Raw genomic sequence first — 23,537 nt, 5'->3', positions numbered from 1 at the left:
GAAATTGCCTTCATATCCTAAACCAACCAGCACACAATGACAGAGAAAACTCCATTTCAATAACAATAAAGTATTGAGGACTAAGCTTACAGTATGTCAAACCTATATGAGAAAAAAACTTAAAACACCCCAGGAAGACACAAAAGCAAAATTCTCTTGATTATGATGGCTTATTATCACAAAGATATCAGCTAACTAAAGTTAGATCCTGATCTCACAGATGCACAAGAATATACTCCAAATTAGTAGCAACTTACTTAAATAAAAAAAAAATGAAACAATACAAAAACACAAGAAAAACATGGGTAAATTCCTCTGTAATATCAGTATAGAGAAAGGCTTTCTAAATATTAACATAAAATTGAGGCAATAAAAAATTAATGGGTTTACTACATAAAAAATGAAAGCTTTCTGCACTGCAAAACCCCCCCCCAAAAAAAAAACAAAACAAAAAACAAACAAAAAAACACTGAAATCAAAGCCAAAAGACAATTAATTGGGAAAACTGTAACACATCAAAGATAAGGAGTTAGTATATAAGGAATTCTTAAAATTTGAGAAAGGACCAAAAACCCATAGTAAAATGGGAATGGACATCAACAGACTAATCATAAAGATATTCAGATGGCCCTTGGCCCTTAAATATAGAGGATACCCTACCTCATTCATAGCTAGAGATGCAAATCAAAACTAATCTGAAATACCATGTTTTACCTGATTTGGCAAAAATTTTAAAGGATGACCTAAACATCCTGTTGGCACAGCTGTGAAAAGAGGCACACACTCTTTTTCTGGTGGGAAAACAAACTTGGTACAACCCTTTCAGAGGCGAATTTGGCAAAATCTAACAAAAGTACATATATACTTATATTTTGATTCAGAAATCCTATTTCTGGGAATTTACCTGAAGGAAGATACCTCACAACAGTATGAAAATACACATGTACAAGGTTATTCGATTATAGCATTGTAATGGCAAAATTCTGGAAATGACCTAAATGCCCATACATAGAAGAGTAATTGCATAAACTATAGTATATTCACACTACATAGCTGTTAAAAAATGTTTTTGGAGTAAAACCTCCATGAACTGGTATAGTTTCCAGGGTACACTGTAAAGTAGGAAAAAACCATCAAAATACAAAAGAGTTAACTATAACATGCCATGCTATGCATCATGTAAGAAAAAAAAAAGGGGGAAAAATAACCACTCATCTATTTATTCAAAAGAGACATAGGAAGGATAAAACAGAAACCAGAAATAGATTACCTATAGGGGATAGGTGCAAACAGGATAGAAAGGCTAGGAGAAAGAGAAAGAGCTAGGAAAGATAGGAAGAAAGAAACTACACACTTGTATAGTTCCAACTTCTAGAACTAGTTTAGTATTTTACATACAAAAAACCCCCATGAAAATTAGCACAGAATGGGCAGCATTCATTATGAAATACAAACAAAAACAAGTTAACTAATTTCATTACAAATGAGTAGCATAACTATACCGGAAGGGTAACAGAAAAGAAGCCACATTACTTTGTAAAACAGTATTTTGATTATGAACTTTAAGACTAAAAAAAAGGAACTATACACAAATACTGCACAGGTTGGTAGGCTGTTTTTTCATTGGTAAATATATGGTTAGTAATTATGAAAGTACTTTATGTGTATTCTAGAAATTGGCAAATAAAAGTAAACATATTACAGTGGATTTCTTGGTATTGGGTAAGTTTCAAATACAGGAAGACTAGAATGAATTCTGGTGTTGGGTCTGGGAGGGGAAATAGCAATATGAATTAATGGAAATACACATACATATAATATATACATACATATACACACATACATATTGACCTAGAAATAAATATAGATGTGTACATTACAGACACTTTCTAGCTCTGTTAAGCAGGCTAGAAGCAATGGTACCTCAGTATCAATGACCACATCTAGTACTGATTTTGATTTCTAAACACCATTATTTCTAGAAGGAACCATGGATGCTTAGAGAAATCACTAATTCCAGGGCTGGAAAAGAGAAAATCCAAGATGGGTGCCGTGTATCTTTTGGTGCCAGAAATTAAGGAAGTATTAAAAGGACAGAGACATCAAAAAGACATGAGGGTCAACTGAAAGGGGTTTGTATGGGCAAGCCTGGGACATTCTGAACTACAAAATAAATAATGGGTTGTAACCTAAAGAATAATATAAGGATACACGGGCCTATTATCAGTAAAATAAATAAATAATGAAGAGGGGGCTTTCTCATAGCAGAATTTCAACTACTAAAAGCAGAAGAAATGTTGGGAATAGCAAACCACCACTTGGCAAATACTATACTAACAACTGTTTCAGGAGAGAACCATGAATGCCTGCCCTATTAGTGGCCAATAGTATGAGAAACAGGGTACTTACACAGTCCCAAGAATTTCCCCACAAGATACTAATTACAAAGAAAACAGTAATTTGATAGTGGAGAAATCTGGCAGACAACACCTTAAGCAAGTGATCATTATTAACATTACTAGCAATAGTACAAATTAAATCATGCACTTGCTGCTACACTGAGGACACATCAGTTCTGTGCTATTCTTGCCAAAAATTCATAAGCTGAATTTAATCATGAAATAGCAGGCAAATCCCCAACTGAGGATCTTTTACAATAAGTGCCCTAGCGTTTTAAAAAAGTCTAACGTCATGAAAGACAAACACTGAAGTGTTCCAGATTAAAGCACTAAAGAGAGACAGATAACAACTACACCATGTGGGATAATGAAGTGGATCTTTGACTACAAAGACATTAATGGAGCAAATGGTGAAATGTGAAAAAAGTCTGCAGGACAACAGTACAAAGTAATACAGCAAAGTATTATAATAATGTTAATTCCCTGATTGTGACAATTGTCCTGTAGTTACTTAAGATGTTAACATTTGGAGAACATGGAAATACCTTGTAATACTTTCACAATGTTTTCTAAGTCTGAATGAAGTTTAAAATTCAAAGTACCTTCACATGACCAGGAAAGTAACTTCCCTCCACACTAAGTGAAGCTAACCTTGATTACGAGAGCTAAGAAAAACATTTGAAAACCCACAGCTGGGGCACCTGGGTGGCTCAGTGGGTTAAAGCCTCTGCCTTCGGCTCGAGTCATGGTCCCAGGGTCCTGGGATTGAGCCCCACGTCGGGCTCTCTGTTCAGCAGGGAGCCTGCTTCCTCCTCTCTCTCTCTGCCTGCCTCTCTGCCTACTTGTGATCTGTCTGTAAAATGAATAAATAAAATCTTAAAAAAAAAAAAGAAAGAAAACCCACAGCCTTCATTTGTAATTATTGAAACTGGAATGAGTCTTAATTCTAAAATGTAGCTCAATTTTTTATTTACTAGGACCTGACCTACTGGGCAGCAGCCATATAAACATTTTGAACACATGACATGGAGTCAATGGATGGTAGACACTATGTATACCTTCTAACACTTAAGGATTTTCAAAGATACGCCTTGGCAGGATGTTCTACAGCACAGGACAGAAACACTTTGGCAGTGAAGGAGAGGGAGGATTTGGATTAAGTCTTTTCCAACCCCAGATACTATAATGCTATAGAACTATGTGCTAAGTTAGGTAGACTCCAATAATACTAATTTAAAATTTCTCATTACTTTGGCCAACAATCTGGGCAAGAGCAACAATCGTAACACCTGGCTCTTCTTTTTTATTAAAAAACAAAAAAAAAACCAAAAAACCCAGCAACAATTACATAGAATAGAAAATAAGAACACTATTGAGTTTGACAAATTTATTGGTATTTTAGTAAAGACATTCATCTCAGTCGTTTCTCTCCCATCTTGACCTTAGGTTAATATTTCACTTGAGTCAAGAAAAGAATAAGTAGGAGAGGGATGTTATTTTAACATAAGCAGTAAAATGGACAAAAGTGGAAAGTTTGCCTACATTAAAGCAAGTTAAATTCATGTATCTTGATATAATTAAATCATGTAAGAACTAATAGTTCTATATACATTTCCATTGTTTTACTTGGGGCTTACTCTAAACTTAAATGCAAATGAACAAAATGTTAGGAATATATATATACAGGCTGCTTCTCTGGAGTTATTACCTATTAAAAGAGCTCAGCAAGTAGTGACCACCAATAAAATAGTCTGAAGCTGCCTCCAAATTAAGCACTGCAGGAGTATTCAAAGAAATCATTACACTGTTTCTTTCATCTGTGACTAAGCTTTTAAAGATGTGTTTAACTGTCACATTAAAAAATAATTTATACAAAATTTAAAAAAAAACCCTACAATACATAGGTCTAACAACATATATGTGGTCAAAGAATCCATAAGATATGTTTAAAGATGCATTTTCTTTCTTTCTTCGGTACCTAAAATGTGCTTTTGAGAGGCCACTGGTTAATATGTATACACTTCAAATAAACCATATTACTGTACTAAAATAAGAATTCTTGCATTAAGTTCAAATCAAATTTGCTTTCACAAGTTAGTAACTTAAATTAAGCTTAAATGAAGTTATAGAAAGTGCATCTTTCTCATTTTCATCTTCATACAATGTTGTTTTTTGGTGTTTCTACCTTTTAAAAATAAAAACAGCCAAATATTTAAGTATTATGTACATTTAAATTTTTGGTGGTGGTTTGTATTTTAAAAGAAACAGCTTCCTTACGATTTGCCTCAAGATCTGGTGGAAATGCTTACAGGAACTAGCTAATAACAAAACCAAGAGAAGCACATTCAAAATACTGATTTACTTTGGTAGCAAATGGTCTTTGAAGACTAATGAAGGTAGACAAGACCCATTAAAGTGAAGTGGGCTATTTCCAATACTCAACAATTTACATAAAATTAAAAAAAAATTTTTTTGAAGAGCTAAGCATCTGTACCAACTGATAGCAATGCAATATCTAGTTTACAATGACTTGAAACAAAACAAATGCCCAATAGAGAAAAAAAAAGCCATATTTTAATTTTATCTAACATACTTTTTTCAGTCATAGGCCAGTAACATTTTCTTCCCAATACAATACTCCCTCTCTATAAGGCTGTTCCTGGGAGCCAGACACTTTAGGTTAATAAGGGAGTTAAGAGTAATTGCTTACAGGTTAATAGACGATAACTTTTTGCGTTCCTCTTAATGTGCTAATAGTTGTGTCTAAAAAAATATGCAATTCTTAGAAAGGTACCATTTCTGATTTTTTATTATCTGTAACCTTTGGAAACTAATCACATGAAACTACAAAATTAGCAAATGTCTTGAAATCTGTATATAAAACATAAATTACCTCTAATTTCAAACTCTCATTTATTAGTGTACCACTCAATCTTTAAAAAAAAAAAAAAAAAAAAAAAAAAAAAGGCGGCTCCAAAGATAGTCTTATACCATTCTTTAAAAAAGGAAACTGTTCCTTTTAACTTTACACCCACCCCACACCCCAATTTCAACACATCATTTAATTGTCTTGGTCATGGACATTTCCAAGATGAGATTTTATATTTCGTTCCCAGAGCTTCTGGTTATCAGAAAAACCATGCTTTCCTTTATTGAAGGAGTTTGGTCCTGCTGATGTTGGTGTATCCCTGTGTTAAAAGATAGGAAATTTAAAAGTTACATAAAGCCTTTCGGGTCATGTTTTTAATTCATTCAAAACATATTTGTTTAGTACCTATTATGAACAGAGGCTGAGTATCACAAGCCCCTACGGACTTTTTTTTTTAAATATCCTTTCTGTAAGACCCAGTCCTAAAATTTCAGATTTAGTAGGTCTGAGGAGACCAGCATGTTTAACACTTAAGGTGATTCTGACATATAGCTAAGGGTAGCAACCACAACAGTTTTTAAAACTGCTGCTTGAAACCCTTTAATAGGGTCATGAAATCAACTGATGGCTTGCCATCAGCATTTATAAAAAATGAAATAGAAGAAAAACATGAAGACATATTAGTAACACATAAAAAGGTTCGTTGTCATTGTGGATTTATGTAATTTGTTTCAATTTTACCTCTTTGATATATTTTCAAATATATAAACAAACAAACTGGGTGTTTAAACTGGGTTACATGGTCAGATGTATTTCTTCCTTCAGGTTCCAGTATGAAAGGAAAGTACGTAGACAGTCACTGGGACTGTTCCTATTTGAATCCTAGACCCCAAGTCTGAAATGGATGCTTGCATATGGACTTGGCTCTCTAGGAGTTTATAATTTGGCAGAAATGGGGACAAACTATGGGTTGCTTTAAATCCGAACTTTCTTACTAGACTCTAAGTTACCTATTTATGTACACAAAGACAAGAAAATGGGCATTATGTTAACTTGATATTAATGTTATTTCCATGACAAAAGAACCATGGGGGAAAATTAAAAATTAAAACACTTGTCTTATTTTGGTATTTGGCACCTTAATTACAAAGGAAAAAAGGGCATGTACAATCAAGATTAAATGTAGAGAATAATATGACAGGTGAATGAGTAAAAGCCTTCTTTTTTTTTTTTTTAAAGATTTTTTTTATTTATTTATTTGTCAGAGAGAGAGGGAGAGAGAGCAAGCACAGGCAGACAGAATGGCAGGCAGAGGGAGAGGCAGGTTCCCTGACGAGCAAGGAGCCCGATGCGGGACTCGATCCCAGGACGCCGGGATCATGACCTGAGCCGAAGGCAGCTGCTTAACCAACTGAGCCACCCAGGCGTCCCAAAAGCCTTCTTTTTAATACTGAAAAAACTTAAATTTTAGATCAGAAACATTTCTCACATATATCTGAAGAAAATACAGATTATATGTATTTGAAAAGAAATATCCTTAGAATTATTATTTTTTCATAAGGTATTCAATTTCCCTTTCCAGGAGAGAAAATAAGATCACTGATAGCTCACAAAACAAAACTGTTTTGTCCAAATATGCAAGAAAAGCCTCAACACTAAAGTTCATTTTAAAAGATCATTCTTTACAATTTTTATAAACAAATATATACCTTCCAATATTCTTCATCCTCATCTTTGCTTCTGGAGGCATTTCCTCTGGCTCACTCTGGAGGAAAAAAAAAAAGATGATACATTACAGGTTTATTAAATTCACTTGATTACTAATAATACTAAATTTTGTATTGAAGTCTTCTAGCATTTTCAATACTATAAATTTTGGTAAAAGGAGAAAAGTATTGGGGCGCCTGGGTGGCTCAGTGGGTTAAAGCCTCTGCCTTCGGCTCAGGTCATGATCCCAGGGTCCTGAGATCAAGCCCCACATCAGGCTCCCTGCTCAGCGGTGAGCCTGCTTCCTACTCTCCCACTCCTTGTGCTTGTGTTCCCTCTCTCACTGTGTCTCTCTCTGTCAAATAAATAAATATTAAAAAAAAAAAAAAAGAAAAGTATCTTAACTACATTTTAAAAAGAAACACAAATCTTCAAGTGTGCTGACTTTGCATAAATAGAACTCCAGAACTCAAGCCATTTGTTTACTATGCAGTATACATTGTGCTAAGTGCTTTAATATGCACTCTTTTAAACCCTTAACAATCCTCAGGTCACTGGGTGGCTCAGCTCACTGAGCATCCGTCTGACTCTTGGCTTCAGTTTGGGTCTTGGATCTCAGGGTGGTGGAATCAAGCCCTGAGTTGGGTTCCACACTGGGGGGTGGGGTTGTAGTTGGCTTGGGGATTCTCTTCCTCTGCCCCTCCCCTGACTCGTGCTGTGCCAGCTCATTTGCACTCTCTAATAAATCTTTAAAAGAAAAACAAAAAAAACCCTAATAATCCTACTGGGTAAGGATAATTATCATCATTTGCATTTTTAAAATTAAAGTGAGGTAAACAAGCGTAATTCGTCCAAAGTTAAAAAGCTAATAAATAGCACGGGGCGCCTGGGTGGCTCGGTGGGTTGGGCCTCTGCCTTCGGCTAGGGTCATGATCTCATCGGGCTCTCTGCTCAGCGGGGAGCCTGCTTTCCCCCTCTCTCTCTGCCTGCCTCTCTGCCTGCTTGTGATCTCTCAAATAAATGAATAAAAAATCTTTAAAAGAAAAAAAAAAAAAAAAAGCTAATAGCAACACAGCTGGATGCCAAAGCAAAGATTCTTAGGGCACCAGGGTGGCTCAAGTCATGATCTCGGGGTCCTGAGATGGAACCGTCACCTTCCGCCACCTTCTCCCACCCACCATCGGGCTCCCAGCTCAGCAGGAAGCCTGCTTCTTCCTCTCACACTCCCCACTACTTGTGATCCCTCTATCCCTGTCAAAAAAAAAAAAAAAAAAGATTCTTAACAACTTTATGGTATTGCTCCTTCTAAAAATGTCTTTTACTAAAAAGGTATCTTTAAAGGTCATTCTTTCCATACTTCTAAAGATGTTAAAAAGATACATGATAAGTTAAATTCATTATAGGTCTATTTTTATGTATGAATTTTACTGGTGAGCTTCTTTTTATTTTTAAGTAGGTACCACGACTGACATGGGGCTTTAACTCATGACCCTGAGATCAAGAATTACATGCATGGTCTACCAAATGAGCCAGCTAGGAACCCCTAAATACTCTTTTAAAAAAGAGTATCCTTAAGATCTAGACTAAAGGAGTTTCTCCTGGTCAAGTCTGAGACAATTTGGGCATTACTGCCTATTGAATAAAGAATCCACAAACCTACACTACACTTACATAAATAAGGGAAAGCTTTTCCTTACAGGAAGAGACAATAAATGTGAAAGAGGTAAAACAATGAGAAAAATCATCATTTGGCAAACATTCATAATAACAGATTCTGGTAGGAATCATCAACGGATGCTAACACTCATGGGAGTGTTTAAAAAATTATATATTTTCACGTATCTTTTTTTTTTTTTAAGATTTTATTTATTTATTTGACAGACAGAGATCACAAGTAGGCAGAGAAGCTGGCAGAGAGAGAGGAGGAAGCAGGCTCCCCGCTGAGCAGAGAGCCCAATGTGGGGCTCTATCCCAGGACCCCGGGAACAGGACCTGAGCTGAAGGCAGAGGCTTTAACCCACTGAGCCACCCAGGCGCCCCACGTACCCTTTCTTTTAATTAAAGATTTATTTCTAGGTAATCTCTGTACCCAACTTGGAGCTCAAACTTAACAACACCGAGATCAAGAGTCGCACGTTCTGGGGCGCCTGGGTGGCTCAGTTGGTTAAGCGACTGCCTTCGGCTCAGGTCATGATCCTGGAGTCCCGGGATCGAGTCCCGCATCGGGCTCCCAGCTCCACGGGGAGTCTGCTTCTCCCTCTGACCTTCTCCTCGCTCATGCTCTCTCTCACTGTCTCTCTCTCTCTCTCTCAAATAAATAAATAAAATATTAAAAAAAAAAAAAAGAGTCGCACGTTCTACTAACTTAGCCAGCCAGGCGCCCCATAAATTTTAATTTTTAATTTTTAATTTTTTTTTTTTTTTTTTTAAATTTTAAGTAGGCTCCACACCTAACAACACAGAGCTTGAACTCACAATCCTGAGATCAAGAGTCATGGGTTCTATGGACTGAGGCGGCCAGGCAACACCCACGTATTCTTTTTTTTTTTTTTCTCAGAGAGAGAGAGACACAGCAAGAGAGGGAACACAAACAGTGGGAATGGAAGAGGGAGAAGCAGGTCTTCTGCTGAGCAGGGAGCCCTATGTAGGGTTGGATCCCAGGACCATGACCCTAGCCGAAGGCAGATGCCTAAGGACTGAACCACCCAGGCACCCCACCCCCATGTATTCTTTAAGCATATCCCCAAAGATAAATTTTAATAACAAAAGGTAAAATAGTAATTTGAGAAGTACAGAAACCTGCCAGACATGACTTTAACCAAATGATCAAAGTTAACACTGTCAGTAATGGGACATATTGACATGTGCTCCCTGATATGATACAGTAAGAACTTGGCATCACCTCTGTGGTATTCCTGCCAAAGTAAGTAATGAATCTAATCATGAGGAAACATCATACAAATTCAATCTAAGGGACATTTTACAAAATAACTGCCCTGAACTTTTCAAAAACGTTAATGCCATAAAACAGAAAGACCCAAGAATTGTCCAAACTAAAGGAGACTAAGGAGACCACAACTAAAAATATATTTTTAAATTTCAAAATTAATTAAAAGGATGCCCTCATTGTCCAACATACTTTAGGCTGATATATATTCAAGGTTACTTAACTATGTTCTGCAGAAAAAGGAAAAACCATGCACACATTCTTTTATCTAAGAGACAAGTTAAAGTTTATATCCTTCACCATCAATTTGTTAATTTCTCCATTTGCAGAATGGGAATAACTACATCACATGATTCACAGGAATATATGGAAGATAAAGTTACGGGAAAAGATGTCCAAATTGTTAGGTGTTCAAAGCCAGTACTATGATGCAGGAGCTTTTCCAGCCTCTCTTCTTTTGCATATGCTGTTCCCTTCTTCCTATAATGTCCTTCCCTCATACATTCTGTACATACCAAAAAGCTACCTAGTCTCTTAAGAATATTAGAGATAACAGAAAACATTAAATACTATTAGATTTGTATTTTTCAAACTTTTTTTGAGGGGGTGAAATACTCTTTTCCTCAATAAAATCTTATTTGGGTCCCTAAGTAGCAAACAGATTAAAGAATAGCTACGAGTGAAAAAGAGGGCAGTAGACTAAGAGTCATGCTTGTTAGGGATCACCTAACACCACAGGAGCTCTGAGACATTTCCAAAGAACCCCAGAACTCTGAGTAGTAGTTTAAAAATACATGATTTAAACTGAGTCTTCATTTTATAGCTGAAAAACTAAGGCTCCCAAAGGTGAAGTGACTTACTCACAGGTTTTCTACTGGTTAGTAATTAGACAAGACAGGAAAAGAATCCGCGTCTTCCCATTGCCAGTCTAGTAGTCATGGTCTTTCCATGATGTTGCAGCTAGTTACTCAGACTCTCTTCCTTCCCTGAATTTCCATACCACTTTATGTCTTCAGATACTTTTGATTTTTATTTTGTACTATTTTATGCCCTGCTAGTCTGAATTCCTAGAGGAACATGTCTGATCTATCTTTATAATCTCACTGTGCCTGGCATACAGAAATCACTCCAATGTGTAAAATGAGTTAAGTCCAAAGAACACATTGATAACCACAGTAATTCTTTACCAGATTTGGGCTCCAATCACTCCATAGTCATCCTTGCCCAAACTTCTCCACCGAAATCTCCAGTCCAGTCAAATGCAGCTGCTATGTATTTACTGCTCTTAAAACTCTTAGCTTATAAAAGTAGTCCTAGGTTTGTCACAACGCTGCCTAATGTTTTGGTATCCAACTCCTATTTCTTCTCTATATATTCTTCCCAATCACTTCAGTCTACAGTATGCTCCTCAGAATGTATTAATTCTTAACCATACTGCTTTTGGGAGCAATTGCTCATGTACTCTGTTAATACTTAACTGTTATACAATGGGGTCACATTTTAAGTGGGGGTTAGTTTCTAAAGTCAGAAACCAAAAAATCAGTCAAAATGATGCTTAACATTCCACATCATATGTTATTGATAAGCATAAGAGAGGGACACTGTGAGAGGCATAAGGAATCTAGGACTGCCTAAGGGAACAGCAGATAAGCAACTCATGCTCACTCTGGAACACCTGCTTATTGAATAGACTTCTAGCAGAATCACCTGCACTATTAGCTATTCTTGGGGATACCAGAAGAAAACGTTACAGCCGCCTTTTCAAAGCTGAATGCATGCACGATGTCACCACTGAAGACTCCTACTACAGAATTATTAAAGACAGCAGCATTAAATTTCTGTTTTTGGGGGCGCCTGGGTGGCTCAGTGGGTTAAAGCCTCTGCCTTCGGCTCAGGTCATGATCTCAGGGTCCTGGGATCGAGCCCCACATCGGGCTCTCTGCTCTGCGGGGAGCCTGCTTCCCTCTATCTCTGCCTGCCTCTCTGCCTACTTGTGATCTCTCTCTGTCAAATAAATAAATAAAATCTTAAGAAAAAAAAAAAAATTTCTGGTTTTGGACCCTACATATTTCCTAGCACATATGTGTACTACTATTGTTCATAATAAGCATTTGTTTATTTGATTCTTTTTTTTTCTTTTTTTGAAGTAGGCTCCATGCCCAGTGTGGGGCTCAAACTCATGAATGTTAAGATCAAGACCTGAGCCAAGATCAAGAGTCAGACACTTAACCAAATGAGCCACCCAGAAGCCCTTGATTTAATTCTTGACTGCTCCCAAAGGCAGTATTTTAAATAATCCTACAACAAAATAAAATCAATAGAAATATGCAGATTTTGTAGGCATCACACACACACACACACGCACACACACACACACACACAACTATTCAGAATTACAAAGAAAATTCACTAGTACCATTAATACAACCTATAATCAGCCACTAATATCTTCCTTGAAGAACTGGTTAAAGTAAAATAAAACTAGTTGTTGACTTACATCTTCATCTTCATTAAAAGCTGCTGCTACTGAAAGAGTTTTTGGAGCAAGTGTTGGAACAGTTTCTTTAGGCTTCTGAAGAAAAAACACATTAAGAAGTATCACATAATGTTAAAAAAAAGTATCATATAATGTTTATACAGGCATGCTTAATGATACAAATAACTTATTTTAAAAGACTTGATTTTATGTTTTCATAGAAACCTATAGTAAGGAACTCAGAAAAAACTTCAAAGAAATCCATTTTTTGTTTTTAAAAATCTGGTTATCGATGGGTAGCTTTATCTCTATTAATTATACGTCCATTTATTTTCATCCTGTAAAACATTTTCTAGTCAGGATATAGAGTATCATTTAGCTAAGGGGTACCTGGAAAAGGTAAAAGAAAATGATTAGTAGTATTTTACCACAGTAATAAAAAATGAAGTGCAGTGTGCCTTGAGAACATAAAAGACACCAAGACTCATCTCTCTACTGGTTAGCTTTCTGCCCTATAGCCTATAAATGTGGTTCTCTTCTATCTAACCTAAGTTTCTGAGTTCAGTTGTCCACACTATCTTCATCCTCTCATCATCCATTTTGTCTTCAAACAACTGCAATCTGGTTTCCTCTCATTGCCCCATGGCTTCTCACCTAGAATTGGGTGACCTTGGTTCTATAGGGTCACCAATAACCAGTGCACCACTTTTGACTCTAATCACCAGCTACTTTTTTAAACAGTCCTACCTTGACTTCTCTGACAATGCTTTTTAGAGGCTATTCTAATTCTCTGATCTTTTGTTCCCTCTTTGTTTCCTCCTGATCCCCCCTTAAATGACAGACACCCCAGATTCCATCCTTAGGGATTTTTCCTTTCCTTCTTTGTACTTCACTAGTTAACTCCATTCACTCCCATAGTTTTAACTACCAAATCCTATGTCTGCCCCAAATAGGATGCAACACGCCTACTGGATAGCTCCACTTAGAGCCCCAATGGGTACTTTAGTTTCACAATGTTCTAAGTAACCAAGCCAGAAAACATTTTCTTCAACTTGCATTCAATTGTAAAGTCTTGTTGCTTAAATCTCTATCTGAAAGACCTACATCTCCCTCTGCATTCCCATCAACTACTGACACTTCAAGTCCCTTAGCATTACTTGCCTCAACTACTGTTAGAAATACCATCTCCCCACCTTCTGTGTTTCCTCCCTCTAATCCTCTATAATGCTACCAGAATGATTATCTCTAAAATGAAAATCTGTGTTGTTCCCATAGCTCTGCTAGAACTTAAATAAAACAAAACTATATTATGTAAGTCCTTTATGATTCCGTTCTGTGGTCTTATTTGGGGGGCTTTCTACCCCTACATTTAGATACCTTTTCCAACTACAATTTCCTGAATGGCTTCACATCTAAACTGCTTTTGCACAAAATTCTTTTTATCTGAGATGCCCTTTGCCTCCTGTCTACAGTTAAACTCAAACATCACCTCATCAGTGAAATCTTCTCTGATCTACTGAAACAAAATGAAGCACTCTTTCTTCTAGAACACAAATGCTTTTTTATAAATGTTTGCTTTTGAAGGAATAAAAATGTTAACTTGGAGATTATGCACAGAGACTCTAGAAATATCCTTTACTTTTAAATGTGTCAGGTGTTTGATGTACATACAACAGATGACACAAGTGCCTGTTGATCAACTGCCTTTTCATATCATATAATCAAAAGCAATAGTTTCAACTATTTTTTGTATCTTAAAACTCACTTCCCCAAGATGACCCTGTTTATAATAAAGTTTACCTGATAAAAACAGGTTTTTATTTTCCAAAGATTTAAATGGTTTACTGAATAGGCTTTATCAACAAAATCCTCCTACCTAAAATGATCAGTAATTACTAAATCATGTTAATGATTTAGAAAAAGTAGGGATTTGGACATCTAATTTAGGGGTGTGCTGACCACAGAAAAACCTGTTATCAAAAGAAACATCCATATGAAGGTGTATATGAGAATACATGTTTAATGACTATCAAAAAAACCCTGCAAATATTTATGCAGTTGGTCTATGCAACTTCATTAAAAAAAAAAAACTAAACAGAAAGAATCACTCAAATAGGAAGAAAAGTCATGAAGTAATGAAGTTAAAAAGCTGTATATCTTTTGTCCAGAATCAATTTTTTAAAGAAAGGAAGAAAATAAAGGCAAAATAACATAGGGTAGGAGTAGGAGTTCTGAGAAATGGTAGCTCTTTTAAAATCAGAAGTGTAACTCAAACACACTGACTCTGGCGGAAACCTGATCCACATTATATCTTTAAGATCTCTGAATGAAACATCAAACACACAAATAAAGCTATATGCATCTGGCAAATGAACATTAATTTTCACAGAACAGATATGAATAAATTCAAAAGCAATAATCCTAATAATTTCAGGATTATTCTCCTTATACAAGAATGTAACTATTTTTTAAAGCTAACAATAATACACTAAGCTAGCTTTTTTCCTTAAATATCTATGTGGTTGGAACATATGAAATTGTCACTTTTGTAGGTCAGAAATAGTCAAATCTACAAACTTCATGTTTCAATCTAGTATTTCAAAACTTTCCAGATACTCCACGGTTAAAAATTATTAATTCAAGTTTTATATTTAAAACAAAGACTCAAAAGTTGATCTATCATAGGACAACATGGCTCAATGTCCATTTGTAGCTCCAAAGTAATAGGAAGTTCTTATTAAGTAATACCTCACTAGTACTGATTTCTACAGATATTATTTTTAATATTACCAGAATTGAAAGATAAGAAAAATAAACAAATTCTTTCTGAAAATATTTTTCAGAGTTTTTGCTCAATTTGGAAAAATTCTAAGCTCTTACTTTATAAATCATATATTGCTTATATAGTTACTCCTCCTCCTATTCCAAACCTTTTTAAAAAAAGTTTTGAATTATACCACACCATTCTTGAATGCAGAGCTAGTAACTTCTTAAATACTTACATGTAAGTTCAAGCACTAATGTACCTTTTTAGACTCAATTTACCATAATCCCCTATAAGCAGGTTCCTGAAACAAATTTTTAAGTCCCATTTTGAACATCATACAGGTAAAATAACAACTCACACTTGATCCAAGTTTGATGGATATGGCTGAGGCTTTCTTTGTCGTCTGACTACCTATGGCAAATCCAAACTTGGAGATCTTTGTAGGTTTTGTTGGGAGGTCTGCAGCTTCTTCTTCAGCTGATCGCTTCTCAGCGCTGCGACTGGAACTTTCCCCTCCATTACTGGAAGAAACAGTCTTAGTTTTCACAGGTTTTTCTGCTTCTTCTTCAGGTCCTGGTGAAGTCGAAACAACTTACCAAGATGAGCTATTTTTACTGAGCAGATTGATGGGAGCAGCAACCTCAAAAATCATCGTTATAAGGAAGATACCTCTGCAGTTGTCACCTACTGACCCAACAGTCTCTTCCACTGTTTGTTAGAGTATACAGCAGGAACTGAGATTGTGTGGCAGTAGAAGAGGCTCCCATGAATTAACTAGCATAAAATACAGAGCAATTTAAAATTATAAAAACAGAGTTCACAAAATCTAAGACCCTTCAACTAAACACTATTATAAAAGTTATATAATTAATCATTTGTGGGATTTTGCTTTTTAGAAATTAAGGTCTGTAAGTTCTTCTACACAAACTAGGTTGTGAGCAACTGGTCACATCACAGAATAATACATTTGATCAATAAATTCTGACATTTTTCAATTATGTACTACTAGTTATACAAAACACCTAGTAATAAATGGCTTATTACCAGAACTACAATGTTAATACAGCCTGGAGTAAGTTTCTTGAGTGATGTGCTCCTCACGTACCTCTCACACAATTTTTAGAGTTGAAAAGGAAACTGAAGGAAGACATCAAGTCATTCCCTCTTATGTGATTTAATTCTACTCTGAAACCTTAATTATCACCTATTTTAACAATCATGTTTAGGTTTACACACTACTTTTTCTCAAGAAAGAAAGATGAGCTCATTAAAATTTCAAATAAAGCCATACATATGTAAATTTGGAATACAAGATGGCTTTCGGTGATTTTGCTTGTATTTGTATTAATCAGTGACAAAATAAGTTAGCATCTTGAGTATCTTTGGTCTTTTACACTAGAAAGCTATTTAAGAACATACTGAATGGTAAGACAAATATGGTTGACTAAAAATTTTATTTTCTTTCCCCAATTCGCCCTACAGAATGTTTTCTGCTACACTAAACAGTTTATTTATAAAGAGAAGAGGCTCTAAGCAATAGCCCTAACAACAGTTAAGGGACAAACAACTAGAATGGGGGGGAAAGTGCAAAATCAAACAGAAATAGATGGACAAGTAACAGATTAAAAGATCCAGGAAGTGGCAGCTCTCAATCTATATAATTTTGAAATGATGAGGTCTCTAGATTAATAAGCACTTTGAACAGAACATCTGATTTTGTTTAGAGGAAAGATAACAGAACTCTTTATTCCCTTTGGAAGGGGGTGAAAGCTGTAATAAAATGCAGGGGAGGAATTAAGCAGGATTAGATGTTTTGGGATTTCCTTAGGAGACAAAGACAGCACTGGAATGGTTGCTGGAAGTGCCATTTACTTATTTAAATATGCAATCACAAAAGCACTTGAAGGATGTAAGATCAATATTTAATAGCTGAAATACAGAAATCAATTTAGAAATTCTAGGGGCACCGGGAAGGCTCAGTAGGTTAAGTGTTTGCCTTAAGCTCAGGTCATGATCTCAGGGTCCTGGGATCTAGTCGCATTGGGCTCCCTGCTCAGTGGGGAGTCTGCTTCTCCCTCTCCCTCTGACTCCCCACCCATGGTCTCTCTCTCAAATAAACAAATAACATCTTTAAAAAAGTTAATTTAGAATTTCTTAAAAAAAAAAAAAGACTGTCTTATGCCAACATTAGTGTTTTCAAAGCCCAAGTTCAGAACTAAAAGCATTATTTTAAATTTTATTCTGCATTATATTCACAGTTTTAATCAAGTATGAGTTTTACTGTAGAACCTAAACAATGATAACTATTTCTTTGTGACTGACTAAAATTGAAAATGCAGTCTCTATATATGGGAACGCATAAAAACATATAGAAAATGTACTGCATTTACATAAAGAAACAATCTATACACTAAGGAACAAGTTTTGTGCAAACACAAACTCTGAAAAACATCAAAACAAATAGCATAAAGAACATTCAGTCTTGACTGCAGTATACTCTGTTCTCTGAACTGTGACCTAAGAGCTACACATAATTAGTCAAGATTTCCAGTTCTTTAAAAAAAAAAACAAAACTATCTTTTCTTAATTCTAGGTCTCCTTTTACCCAGAAAATAATTCTGGAACAAAGACTCTAGAAAAACTAAAGCATAAATAATAAACAAAGTGAAGAACATTAATCTCATTATAATATTAATACCATTAAGAGTGACAACTGGCTGAGTTAGTATGTGATAATATATGGAACACAATACTATCTGCCCAATCACACAATGTTAAAGAGAAAATTTCTATAGACACTGCTGTAGAAAAGGCAGCATGAACAGGGGAGTTGGGAAAACTACCACTAATTAATCAACTGGAAGCAATTCAATTTTATTCACACTGCTTTCTTGTCACCTTAAGAGGTAATCTATTAAGACCACCCACATCTCAGGTCCGTTCTGGAAATGGAATATACTATGTCTAACAGCTTATTTCTAAACATGACTAATTCCAGGGATGCCTGGGTGGCTCAGTCAGTTAAATGTCTCCCTGCGGCTCAGATCATGATCCTAGGTCCTGGAATTGAATCTTGCATGGGGCTCCTTGCTCAGTGGGGAGTCTGCTTCTCCCTCTGCCTGCCCCTTCTCCTGCTTGTGCGCTCTCTCTGACAAATGAATAAAATCTTAAAAAATAATAATAAATAAACATGACTGATTCCAGATCCAGCAAATTATTTCTGGACGTAGTAAATAACCGGCTATGTTCAACTCTAAAGAAGTTTGTTGGGGTTTTCCTTTTTTTTTTTTTTTTTAAAGCCACTGTAAACACACAACAGCTTTGAAAATATCCACACTTCAGAGAAGAGATGAGGGGAAAAGGAGTGAAGGAAGAAGGTGGGTGTACTATTAGTACTCATTACTTAGCCTTAAATGGTTCAATGTGTCAGATGGATTGGAGCTTTTATTTTATCTTTAGGTAATCCTCCTCTAACAATTATGTAATAAAATACACAAAATACTTAGGAAATAAAGCAAATGGAGTAAGCAATGAAAATGGAAAAGTGTGACACCCAAATCTACGTTATCATCAATGTGACTGTTATTACAGATTCTACAAGTCTATATAGAGTTCATCAGAAAGTTATTTCAACCTAATGTGAACTTTGAAATAAATCACTAAATATGAGCCTTAATTTCTAGGTACATTAGAGTGTTTTTATTTTTTTTTTAAGACTTTATTTATTTACTTGACAGAGAGAGAGAGACAGTGAGAGAGGGAACACAAGCAGGGGGTAGTGGGAGAGGGAGAAGCAGGCTTCCCGCCAAGCAGGGAGCCTGATGTGGGGCTCCATCTCAGAACCCTGGGATCATGAGCTGGGCCGAAGGCAGACGCTTAACTACTAAGCCACCTAGGTGCCCCCAAAGTGTTTTTCCTTAAATACAACATGTACTACACTTTAGCATTTGGGGCTTTTAATCAAGAACTGTTGTCTTCAATTTATTTAATGGGATCTTTGTATTTTGGACCACGAAAAATAAAATTTTTAGATGACCATGGATTAGCAATGTGAAAATTCTTGGCAACATGGCTTATATTTTAAAGAATGAATAAATACGTGATCAGTTTTCTAAAAATAAGAGAATCACAATTTATAGCAAAACATGCATAAAATTATATAAATGTACTAGATCTTCATCAAGGAATATTTTAATAAAAGGGATTTTTATCTAGTTTGCATTCACTCTGAGCTAACAAAGTGTGTAGTTAATGTGAAATCAAATGACACATGGTACTAGCATTTTTTTTTTTCTTTTCCACTGAGTAGCAGGAGAGGAAAGGTGGCCCTTGGAGGACAAAGTTACCTTACTTTAAAAAAAAAAAAAAAAGTACCTAATAAGAAAGTTTAAGTCCATAAGGATATATCTTTCATGATCCATTTGTATTCGGCTTAAATGAGAACATATTCAAGACCCTCCTAGTGGCTGGGATAATGTCACTTTCATTAAAGTCCTTCTCAGATAGCTTAAAATAGCACAAGATGGTCATGATTTTGATATGGACAGTTTTCTAAGATCTCTGTTTCAATGAGCCACAAAAATGTAGCTGAAGAGAGAATAAAAATCTGCCCAAAGCCTTATCTTTAGCATTATCCTCCACTTTAAGGTGAGAACAAGTTCAAGTACATAGCTTCTCTTACATAAATTCATTCATAACTACTTACAAAAAGCTACACTCCCAACTTACTGGACTGTTCAACAGGAGCTAAAAATCAGCTCAGTAAGACCCTAAGAAAAACTTGAGAGTGTTTCAAAATAGTGCCAACTTGTCACAAAACTAGCAATTCAGCAAATCCACAGTAGTATTACATGTTTTTTTTTTTTTAAGATTCTACTTATTTATTTGACAGAGAGAGATCACAAGTAGACAGAGAGGCAGGCAGAGAGAGAGAGAGAGAGAGAGGGAAGCAGACTCCCTGCCGAGCAGAGGGCCCGATGCGGGACTCGATCCCAGGACCCTGAGATCATGACCTGAGCCGAAGGCAGCGGCTTAACCCACTGAGCCACCCAGGTGCGCCAGTATTACATGTTTTTATCTGACATTCAAAATCGCTTTATATGCAACAGCACTATCGTCTTAAGGCAGGCACATTGAAGGCATATTACGACAAAGTTATGAAGGGACTACTTATTTTAAATCACCACCAAGGATACCATAATTTTCGATATCATCCAAGTTAACTTTATACTACCACCCTGCATAGAAAAACATGCTACAATAGAAACATCAACATTCATACTAGAGTTAATTACCCCTAACTGAAAGGGTGATGGATAAATTACACAGTCCAGTTATGCTGACACTTAAAGTACATTTTGGTAACACATTAAACACATCTTCAATACTCTCAAGACACTTAAAAAGCTATTCTACAAAGTTAAAAGATAGTCTGAAAGCCAGTTAAGATTCTTTCTTTAGATTACAGATCTTTGGTTTTCCTCAAACTATTAGTTTTTTATCATTTCACTCAATAATCCCCAGATGATTTTTGAGGGGGGAAAAAACCAACCCTAATGAGATAGTACTATACGGTTTAAATTGCTGTTTAATTAAGTAACTGAACGTTACGTTTTTCTGTTTTTGTTCCCAAGGGAATTCACATTAAACGTCATGTTAGTAACGTCCTAATAACTGCCTTCATATGCTATTAATCTTCGATATTTTCTCAAACTAAATTTCAGGTATAAGATTTGAGGGAGTCAGAATAGAGAGTAATACTTAAAACGTTCTAAAAAGGTATTATGATCACCTCGCACGTGTTAAGTTACTTGCCTTGTTGCGACAAAGGGGGGGTGGGGGCCTGGAGAGAAGCTTCTTTCCCCTCATGCACAAGGCCCAAATTTACGGGGGTGGAGGATACAGAATGAACATAGCTGTAACCTGAGTTCGCATCGTAACAAAATACAGGAAAAGTCACACTAGCCTATTAAGCTACCTAAATATCTGTCATGAGGTTAGCTAGCAACAGCCTAACTCAGAAAAAGCAGACACTTTAAAGGCAGTCAAACCCTAACCCTAGACCCCGCAGTTTAAACAAGGGGGCAGGCAAAGGCATTCTTTTCCTCCATCTCGACCCATCCCGTTACAGGGTCAGTATTCAGCTTGAAAATAAAAGGCCGAGGTCCACCTCCTCGGCGAAAAGGGAGAAGCCAAGGAACTCCTAGGTGTAACTTAGAAGCCAGCACCGTCGGAAACTCGGCCTGCGGCCAGTTCCTGCAGCCACTGCTCGGTGACTCCCACTGTGTGTGTGCGCGTGTGTGTTTTGTGTGCTGTGCGTCTCCGATGTGGCGGTAGCGGCTCCTGCACTGCTCGCTCCCGGTCCCACCCCGAGTTCCGTCCCCCTTTCTGGTACCCATATCCCTTCTCCTCGGAAGCAGGGCCTCCGGCGGGGCCAGGAGGTGACGGACAGTGGCCGGCTCTCCCCCGGCAAGGAGGCGATGTGGGCCCGGATCCCAGAGGGCCGCGCCGGGCGTGCCCGGGTCTCGTCTGGGCCCAGCACCTGGCCGGGTGAGCGCCAGATCCGCCCATTCTCGCCTCCTTCCTACACCCCCCACCCCGGGGACCTCAAAGAAAGGCCCAGAGTATCCCACGCAGCCCGCAACGCTGGGGTTGTGTTCACCTCCGGCGGCTCCAGCTCGCTGCGGTTTCTCAGTCTTCTCCTCTCCCGCCTTCCCGTCCGCCATTTTCCCCGCCGCGGCCTCCCCTACAGCCACGCCAAGGACGTCACGGCCCCGCCCAGCAACCATTGAGTTTTGGGGCTAGCCAGCGAGGCAGCAGCGCAGAGCGGCCCTGGAAAGTGGAAAGAGGCCATTTTGGAAACGGAAGTGAATATGACATCATCTGCGAGTCGCCTTTGAACGAAGAGCGGGGAGTGTTGGGCTGCGTGTTTATGGGGGACTGGTTAGGGCTAGAGCTTACTTAGGATTTTATGGTCCAGAGAAGTGGGGGAGATATGGGGCACCACTCTGGAAACGTTGGTGGAATCTTGTAAGGTTTCTGTAGACCAGGGTGTGACTACAGCTAAAGCGAGCCGGCTTATTCATTCTGGTCTTTCCGGATCTCCTGTGTTTTCTTTAATTAAAAAAAAAAAAAAAAAAAAAAAAAAAAAAGGAGGGCTGTGAGGGCTCCTGGCTGGCTTAGAAGAGCGTAGGGCTGATCTCGGGGTCCTGAGTGCTAGACCCATGTTGGGTGTAGAGAGTGCTTACATATATAAAACTTAAAAAAAAAAAAAAAAAACACCTTAAAACACAACATTTATGGTGCGCCCTCTTATGTCATCTTGCTTAATCCCTGCAACAGTCCAATGCAGAATCATCCTCTTTTTTAATTAGCTATGAGAATTGAGGCCAAAGAGAGTAATTTGTCTAAAGTCACGTAGCCAAATGGTAAGTCTATTTTTTTATGTAGGTCGTAATTGTTCCATCAAGTTAAACTGGGTGGCTCAGTCGCTGAGGTCATGATCCTAGGGTCTTAAAGCAAATTGCACACCCAGCTCCTTGCTCAGCTTTCTCCTTCTACTTCCCCTGCTTGTGTGCTCGCTGGCTCTGACAAATAAATAAATGAAATCCTTTTTTTTAAAGAGAGAAGTTACTTCATTCAGTTAAGATTAGAGGCATTTCCACCTTAGGAAACTTTAGTGAATCCCTAAGGTTTGCAGAATGAGGTTCCAGTGTTATATTGGGCCTTAGCCTAACTTTCTAGACTCATCTTCCCTTTCTCCCTATATTTATACTACTCTCTTCCCATATGAGGTCAATTCCTTGCCTAGGGGCCTGGAGTTTCTGGGTTTGTCCTATATTGAAAGGTGTTAACAGAAATTAGTCTTAAGAAGGGACGCTTGGGTGGCTCAGTTAGTTAAACATGTGCCTTCAGCTTAGGTCATGATCTCGGGTTCCTGGGATCCAGCCCCTCATCAGGGTCCTCGCTCAGCGGGGAGCCTGCTTCTCCCTCTGCCTGCTGCTCCCCCTGCCTAAGCTCTCTCTCTTGCTATCTCTGTAGAATAAAATCTTTTAAAAAAAAATTCCACACATTTTGAACATAGTCCAAACTAGATAACTAGTTAATATTTACTTAGCATTTATGTGCCAGACTCCCTATTGTTTTCTATGAGTCAAGAACTATTTCTAATCTCCTTTTCACAGAGGAGGAAAACTGAAATTTCAAGCGATTAAGCAATTTAGGCATCAGAGCCTACAGTGGAGCTGGAACCCCGGGAGTAGAGCTAGGATTTGGGAGATCAGTAAGGTGCCCTAGAAGCCTTGTTTTCCTCACTCTCTGTGCCAGTCCTGCCAGGCAATTCTAAACCCTGTTCTTAAGTACTATGCTGTTTT

At 37.3% G+C, this 23,537-nt stretch overlaps 1 protein-coding gene across 2 annotated transcripts; it reads right to left on the bottom strand.

Moving 5' to 3' along the window:
* Positions 1-3,771: 3,771 nt before the first annotated feature.
* Positions 3,772-21,957, bottom strand: PCNP (PEST proteolytic signal containing nuclear protein). Of its 2 annotated transcripts, XM_047723420.1 has the most exons (6): positions 21,827-21,912; positions 15,762-15,939; positions 15,524-15,686; positions 12,420-12,494; positions 6,978-7,033; positions 3,772-5,587 (listed from the first exon to the last, which is right to left on the bottom strand). In XM_047723420.1, the coding sequence occupies exons 2-6, from the start codon at positions 15,815-15,817 to the stop codon at positions 5,461-5,463; spliced, it is 477 nt and encodes a 158-aa protein (XP_047579376.1). In that variant the 5' UTR covers positions 15,818-15,939; positions 21,827-21,912; the 3' UTR covers positions 3,772-5,460. The 2 variants fall into 2 exon arrangements, with proteins under 2 accessions (XP_047579376.1, XP_047579366.1); XM_047723410.1 differs by lacking the exon at positions 15,762-15,939 and having other exon boundaries at positions 15,524-15,738; positions 21,827-21,957.
* Positions 21,958-23,537: the final 1,580 nt, after the last annotated feature.

Source organism: Lutra lutra, chromosome 1 (genome assembly GCF_902655055.1).
Source record: "Lutra lutra chromosome 1, mLutLut1.2, whole genome shotgun sequence".
Taxonomy (NCBI): domain Eukaryota; kingdom Metazoa; phylum Chordata; class Mammalia; order Carnivora; family Mustelidae; genus Lutra; species Lutra lutra.
This window is presented reverse-complemented; position numbering and strand designations above follow the sequence as displayed.